We start from the raw sequence: 7,816 nt of genomic DNA, 5'->3' as shown, positions 1-7,816 counted from the left end.
CACTCTGGAGTGGCATGATTGATTTCTCTTTTAGAAGGCTCACTCTGGTTGCGATAACACCGTCTATTCTCCCATCCACACTATAGAGTCTTGTTCAATGTTAAGCTCTGGGGACGCCCAGGAGACTTAGCCAGTATCCCTGCCCCTAGGGGCACGCTCAACCCTCCTCCCTGTCTCACCTCTGCCGCAGCCACCCCCATTCCCTGCCCCGTGACACTTGACACAATGTGATCCATTGGAAGCTAGTTTATTTCGATTTATGTTTCATGGGGCTGGGCTAGGCTGGGCTGGGAGGTGGCTGGGCTCTCAAGCTTGGCTCTAGGGACCTAGGTCCCCTTCCTCGGCACTGCGGCGGCCGAAGTCCATCCAGCCATATGCTTCTTCTTCTTCTTCCACCCATGGTCCTTGCTTCTTGGACAGGTCTGAGGGTCAGAGGTGGGAGAGGAGGTGAGGATGGGGGAAGGATGCCTAGCCTCTGGAGACTGAGGCCAGGGCCAGCCTGGGGGGACCTTGGCTAAACCAGGCTGGGCGAGGCAAGTAGGGACTGTTGTCAGCAGCTCCTACCTGCTACCAAGTGTGAGGGATCCTGGAGCCCCAGCTGCCTTCGGTGGTGAGAGGCTGGGCCCAACTGGTCCAGCCCATGTGGCTCCTGACCCCTACTGGCCCCAGGACCCAAGGGTGCATCCTGCAGGTGGGAGCGGGGCTTCCAAGAAGCTTCAGAGAAGGTGGCCAGAGCCAGCACCAAGATCAGCACATACGCACACAGTCGCTGCATCTTGTCTGCAAAGGAGAGAGGGGTTGAGCTTAAAGGTGGGGCTGTCCAGGCACCCAGAGGCAGGGCCAGGACCCTCCCTGCTGACGAATCTGCAATTCTGCGTGGGGTTGTGGTCTGTTCCTCCAGGTCCTGCCAGATCCTCCCCTAACTCCCAACCTCAAGCCTTGCCCCTTTGCTCCTTACCTACCCTAGTTACAGCGACTGTTTCTCTCGGAGGAATTTAAAACCCAGAACAATGGTTTCTAAACTGTTCTGAAGAATTTGAGGCCATGTGAGCAGTTCCATAATGCTTAAGTCTTGCAACTGAAAGTGAACTTTAAATAGTAATAGGAATGGGATACACACACTCAGCTGCTTAAGTCTTGGAACTGAAAGTGAACTTTTTTTTTTTTTTGCGGTACGCGGGCCTCTCACTGTTGTGGCCCCTCCCGTTGCGGAGCACAGGCTCCGGACATGCAGGCCCAGCGGCCATGGCCCACGGGCCCAGCCACTCCGAGGCATGTGGGATCCTCCCGGACCGGGGCACGAACCCGTGTCCCCTGCAGTGGCAGGCAGACTCTCAACAACTGCGCCACCAGGGAAGCCCTGAAGGTGAACTTTTAAATAGTAATAGGAATGGGATACGCACACTCAGCTGCTCACGCCTCTCTATGCAGCCAACCAGCACATTCACTGTGTAGTGGGGTCACACTGTTTTTGTGCAGCCTTCGGAGGAAAGGTTCTCCTGCCATTTTCACTTACCTGAGGACTATCCTCTGATGATAATCTAGCAATTAAAAAACAAACAAACAAACTGAAACTGTCACCATTTGCAGCTGTGTGTCAAGGTGAACCAAGTTTGGGGAAACCAGAATACAGAAATAAACCGGACCCTCAAACAAATCTAAAATTTATCGGAAGTAAATAATAAACATGTTGCCTTCGAAGAACACATTTGTATTAATAAATTACTGGTTTCTGTTTTCTCTGTTAGATTTCTTTTGGAAGAGAAAGGGTTCTGCTGCTAAAGAAACAAACCTGAAAAACCAGTGATCTAGAGCGATGCTGTCCAATATGGTGGCCACCAGCCACATGTGGTTGTTTACATTTAAATTAATAAAAGTTAAAAATTCCTGGGACTTCCCTGGCGGCCCAGTGGTTAAGACTCTGTGCTTCCTCTGCAGGGGGCATGGGTTCAATCCCTGGTCGGGGAGCAAAGATCCCACATGCTGGGTGGCCCCCCCCCCCACACACACACAAATTCCTCTCTTGCACAAGCCACATTTTTAGTGCACATGTGGCTGGCAGATACCGTATTGGACAGTGAGGCTGTGGAATGTTACCACCAACATGGAAAGTTCCATGAGACAGTGCTGGTCTAGGAAAGAGCTTGAGATGGGTCTAGGAGCTGTAGGTTCCAGTTCCAACCCTGCCCAATTTGTGTGACTTTGGGCAAGTCGCATCTCTCTCTGGGCCTCCGTTTTCTCCCCCGAGAGATGGGAGAATAGTCTTCATCCTCACCCCGCAGGGCTGGGGTGAGCATGGAGTCAGGGGGTCAGGGAAGGGCCCTGGTTGAGGCAGCAGGGCAGCTCGAAGGCAAGGGCTGGGATGCCAGGGTGGGTCCTAGAGCTGAGACCTAACCCAGCTAAGGGCTAAGGGAAGGCTCCCAGCCCTGGAGACACTGAAGTGTGAGGCTGCTAACTGGATGAGGGCAGGGGTCCCATTAACCCTCCTCCCAGCTTCTCCCCTCCCTTCCTGGGTGCTCTCACCTGCAGAGTTGGGAGATGCGTGGAGATGCTGCTGTTGGCCTGGCGCCTCAGTTCTCTGCTCTGCTGGGCGCTCCAGCCTGACTTATAAACCCTCAAGGGCCCTCCCAAGCCCTCCTCCCCCAGGAGGCCAGGCTCCCCACTGCAGAGGAATAAGGATGGGCACAGGTACCTCAGCCCCGCCCCGTCCTGTCATTTAGTCAGCTGTCCAGATGTGGGGGAAGGGAAGGCGAGTTGAACTTCACAGAGAGGGGCAGGAGCAGAGTGGGGGCAATTCTTCAGCTGGGCATATCAGGCGGGAGACAGGCTCCCTGGGCTCAGGACAGAGCCCCCTGCCATGTCCTTGGGGTCAGCAGCCTGGTGGTCATTCCTTGGACCACATCCCAGTTGGATGGACCGAGTGACCTTAGATTCAGGGGAAGCATATTTCCCGACACGTTCATGTTTGAAGAGCAGGGAGTGTGTGAATGTGGAGTGATGTATTGATCCCCTGTCCCCTCTGTTGGGCTCTGCAAACAGGACGTGTCATAGCTATCAGGAGCAATGGGCCGTGGGCTGATGGCCCTGCTCTCTCTGCCTAGTGGCTGCATCCTGGTTGCCTCTGAAGCCCCTTCACCTCCCTTACCTGGAAAAACCTGAGCGTCCCCCTTCTGATGCCTTTGACGCCCTCTGTGCTGGGCTGGGTTTAGCTTGGTGTTCCCCATCATCTCTTGGGTCTGTCCCTCCTCCCCCACCCCTTGCATCCCCCATCAAAGCCAGCTCCCTGAGGTTCCTGGACTTCCAGGCTCCCTCATTTTGTTTGCAAAGCAAGACAGTAATCTGCACTTTTCAATATTGAAATACATCTTTAAATGGTTAGCAAAGAGACTAAAGCGTTTGCCCGAATGTACCAGAAAACCAAAGGGTGCGTTTGGTCAACTTATTTGATAAACTGCTGCATCGACCTGGTTTGGGTGGATATAACTAGCTCTAGGCTGTGTTTGATTTTTCCACGGTTGGGGCTAGAGATTTAGCTCTTGTTCATGTGTCATCAGGGCGCCTCCTTGTCTGGGGGAGTTTTGATGCCCCTGGGTATCATAAGGGGCCGTGGTACCCACGCTCACAGCCAGACTTGCTGAAAATGAACAGGTGATGAAAGAAGCAGGCTGTGAAGTGTCCATGGCAACCAGCGGCCAAACGTTCTGGTAAATAACCACTCACAACCGGAGCAGGACTCAGTGACTCAGCAGATGAAATAAATGAAAATGACAAAAACGGGGCAGGCATTTTGATAATTAATCGAATCACAGAATCTTAGAGATGGAAGGGACTTTGAGGGGGCTTGGGAGAAAAGGTGTGGTGGGGAGCAGCTCTGCTCACGTGCTAGGGGAATAGAGGCGTTTGCGTTGCTGTGGTAACAGGAAATTATAAGCCTACAGCAGAGCCCTGGTTGTATAGGGCCCAGGACTGGATTTCTGCTGAGGAGGGGATTATGCTCCTTTGGCTGTTCTTCTGCAGGCTGGTTGCTGGAGGGGCGGCCACTGCACAAAACAGAAGCAGGTACTCCCATGCAATAGGTGATGGCGGAAGACGGCTGCTGCTGGTGGGCGTTGGCGGGCCTGCGGGTGGTGGTGGTGGGGCTCACAGTCACAGAAACTGCATGTTCTCCTCACAAGAGGAGCTAGTCCGATGGCAAAGGGAAGGGTTTCCTGGCTCTGTCCTTTTCCAGTTTGGGGCAGATGGTTGTTTTATCCCCCCAGGGAACGAAGGAAGTAACTTGGAGAGGAGTCTTGAAGATGACGTACATAAAGCAAGCTGCCCAGAATATCGTGGGCACCTAATTTGTTTGCATCTTCTCCCCTTAGCCTCTCTGGGTCTCAGTTAGCCTCATCTGCGAAATGGGAATCACTCATTCCTACCTCACAGGGCTGTGGTGAAGGGGGAATGTGACAAGATCTATGCACACGTTTTACATACACGGTCCTGAGTTGACATGACTGACCAAGGAGAGCTGGGCCGGAAACTCTGGGACCTGTGAAGATATGACAGTGCATGGCAAAAGAGATGTTGCACATGCGATTAAGGTTACAAACTTCAAAATAGGAAGTTTACTCTGGATGGTCGGAGTGAGCCCAATTTAATCAGATGAGTCCTTAAAAACAGAGAGCGCTCCTCGGCCAGAGGCAGAAGTGATGTGGCTGAAGGATGAAACAGAGATTTGAAGAATGAGAAGGACCAGCCCTTGCTGGTCTGAAGGTGGGTGAGGGGCAGCGAGATGAGGGATGCAGGTGACCTTAAGGAATGAAGTGGTTCCCCCTGACCACCAGCAAGGAACAGGGATTTCAGCCCCATGACCGCAAAGAACTGAATTCCGCCAACAACCTGGATGAACTTGAACTTGGATTTGTCCCTGGCACCTCCAGCAAGGAATGCAGCCCTGGCAGCACCTTGATTTCGGCCCAGTGGGCCACGCTATACCTCGACTCCTGACCTACAGAACTGTGAGGGAATGAACTTGCGTTGTTTTAAGCTTCTAAGTTTGTGGTAATTTATCATGGCAACACTAGAAAATGAATCCAAGGAGTTCCAGCCTTTTGAAGGCTTCTGTCAGTGAGAACGGACCCTGAGTGAGTTCGCGGGTGATTTTTCCAGTGCAATTAAGGGAGATGTTTGTCAGGGCATCTGACTGTCCATCTAGTCCATTTTTGTTCCAGTTATCGAGCATGTGCTGTAAACCATGGTCTGGATGAGGCCCTGGGGATAAGAGGTGACTGTGACCAGCCCTCTCGTTGCTTTGGTGGAGTTTAGATTCTTGAGGAGGGGGACACATAAAATAGACAAAAGCGATGGTTCCCTGTCAAGGGGAAAAGCTTCCCTGGACTCCGCTGCCACCACGTCCCCCGCCCCTCGCCCCAGCTACACTCCCTGCTGTCAGGACTGGCCTTGGGAAACCTCTGATGAGCTGCTGTCAGGAAGGCAGTGCCTTGGCTTCCTAATCAGTTATTGATATGGAAAAAGGGAGAGGTTGACGGTGACTCAGTCACCCCGCCCCAGGCAACGGGGCCTTGGAGGGTGTGAAGGTGCTGGGACAAACAGTGACACCTGGGTGCCGTTCATATCCACATGGGCATCCACGGTTCCTCCCAGGGCTGGGGCTGGGGAGAGGGAGGTGGGTTCACGACTTCTAGCCTCACCTGCTGTCCGAAGAGGCCACCCGCCAACCTCAAGGGCAGGTGACAGGCCCAGCGGAGAGGAGAGAGAGCAGAGGTGCTCCCATCCCAGCCTCTCTCCCTGGCCCTGCCTCTCACCTCTCTCTTTTTTTTTTGGCTGTGCTGCGCGGCTTACAGGATCTTAGTTCCCCAACCAGGGATCGAATCCGCGCCCCCTGCAGTGGAAGCGTGGAGTCTTAAACACTGGACTGCCAGGGAAGTTCCCCCCCCACTTCCTCGACAGTGTTTTTATTTTAAAAATATTTATTCGGCTGCGCCAGGTCTCAGTTGCGGCCCACGGGATCTGTTCCCCGACCAGGGATCGAACCCGGGCCCCCTGCATCAGGAGTGTGGAGTCTTAACCACTGGACCACCAGGGAAGTCCCACCGATAGTGTTTTTAAATGGGAAAATAATTCTAAAAGTACTAATGTGAGAGGACTCTTTCCTCAGGTACATTTTAGGGGTGGTCGGCCAGGTTGAGTCGCTTACCCCAGACCCCACGGGTAGGAGGCGAGGCGGCTGAGCTGTGAACCTGGTCCATCTTCTTGGTCTCCGGCTACTGCAGCCTCTCCTCGCCCACAGCCTCCTGTTCTACCCTTTCTTCTGAAGCCCAGCGCCTGCTGAATCTACCTTTGCTGGGACCTCCGGTTCCCCAACCCCGTCTGGGTCCTCACAACCCACGTAGCCTTCCCGGTCTCACTTTCCTCCCCAGCCTGGGTCACAGGGTTTGTCATTTCAGTCGTGTGTGGTGCCTCTGGATTACTGCCCTTGTCCTGTTTCAGAACCTGCCAGGCTGGTCCCCAGTTCCTGCCAGAGGACGCCACTACCCCTTAGTTTCTGTCCTCCTCTCCCTGCAAACAGGAAAGTTCCTGAAAGTGGCCAGTTGATTCGATTACAGATTAATAGTCTGCAGCTGGGCTGTTGCCTGGCAACCTTGTGACTCATCTCTCCCTTCGCTCTCAAAGTCATCTGACATCGGCCCCCATCTCTCCACCATGAACAAGGTTGTCCAAGTCTGCCTTCCATCCTTTTTTTAAATTTGTTTTAGGCCCCTTGGTATCTTAGTTCCCCAACCAGGGATCGAACCTGTGCCCCTGCAGTGGAAGTGTGGAGTCTTAACCACTGGACCACCAGGGAAATCCCTGCCTTCCATCCTTTTCTCCTTTCTGCCGTTACTAGAGGGGCCATAGCCCCGTTCAAGATCAACCCCCCTCCCAGGGTCCTTCATCCCAGACCCTCCTGCCTGGTTAGAGACCTTGTGCCTTCACTTTTTCATTCATTCATTCATTCATGCATTCATCTGTTTCTTCAACAAAAATTCTCTAAGTTCTCACCGAGGGCCAGGCACTGTGCTGACCCTGGGGACACAGTGTTGATCGAGAGGGTCTTCATGCCTTTTCTCTTGACGGAGAGACAGTATGATGGGAACTTAAGGTACCACAGGTGGTTGGGGGTGATGTAAGCAGGGGAACCTTGTCTATTTCCCTGGATCTTGAAGCTCTCCTCCATGAAAGCCTCCTGACATCTATAACACGTTTCCCCTCCCTCTTCCCAGAATGACGGTGATTAAAATTTAGGGAGCATTTCTATGGCCAGACCTCCATGGTAAGCACTTTACATGCATTATGTCTTCTAATCCCTACCACAACCCCACAAGGAGGGTAACACTCTTGTCCCTAGTTTATAGATGAAGAAACGAACGCACAGAAAGAGCTGGTGATTGTTGGGAGAAGCAATGAAGCCATGAAGGTCCACTATGGACCTTGAGCACCCCTGAATGTTCTTGCTGAGGAGGCCAAGAATGCAAGGTTATGACCACTCTTCACCTGGGCCATGTCTCGGAGATGTCTTTGGAGTGAGTAACCTTGAAGGATGAAGTTCTTGATCTCCCGATGGGAGTAGGGAGATTCCCCAAGCTCAGCGTTCCTCAGCTGCAACTACTGCCCACAAAGCATCCATCTGGGTCCATATTGTGTCACCAGCTGTGGAGCTTGAGGGGCGAGGGGAATTGATGCAAATCATGCTGTTAGCTGGGTTGTAAGTAATAAGGTTATTTGTCTCTGACCCAGGAGTCTTTTGTCTTCTGTCGGCATTGATCAAAGAATA

General features: G+C 52.9%; 1 protein-coding gene across 1 annotated transcript; it reads right to left on the bottom strand.

Annotated features, from left to right (window-relative positions):
• Positions 1-318: 318 nt before the first annotated feature.
• GAST (gastrin) lies at positions 319-775 on the bottom strand (the record flags this gene model as incomplete). The annotated part of the gene is made up of 2 exons (XM_079905543.1): positions 319-422; positions 565-775. The coding sequence occupies 2 exons, from the start codon at positions 773-775 to the stop codon at positions 319-321; spliced, it is 315 nt and encodes a 104-aa protein (XP_079761669.1).
• Between the last annotated feature and the right edge of the window lie 7,041 nt (positions 776-7,816).

This window comes from Stenella coeruleoalba, assembly GCF_951394435.1.
Source record: "Stenella coeruleoalba genome assembly, chromosome: 19".
NCBI lineage: Eukaryota > Metazoa > Chordata > Mammalia > Artiodactyla > Delphinidae > Stenella > Stenella coeruleoalba.
The sequence above is the reverse complement of the archived record's forward strand: the minus strand, read 5'-3'. Positions and strand labels throughout refer to the sequence as shown.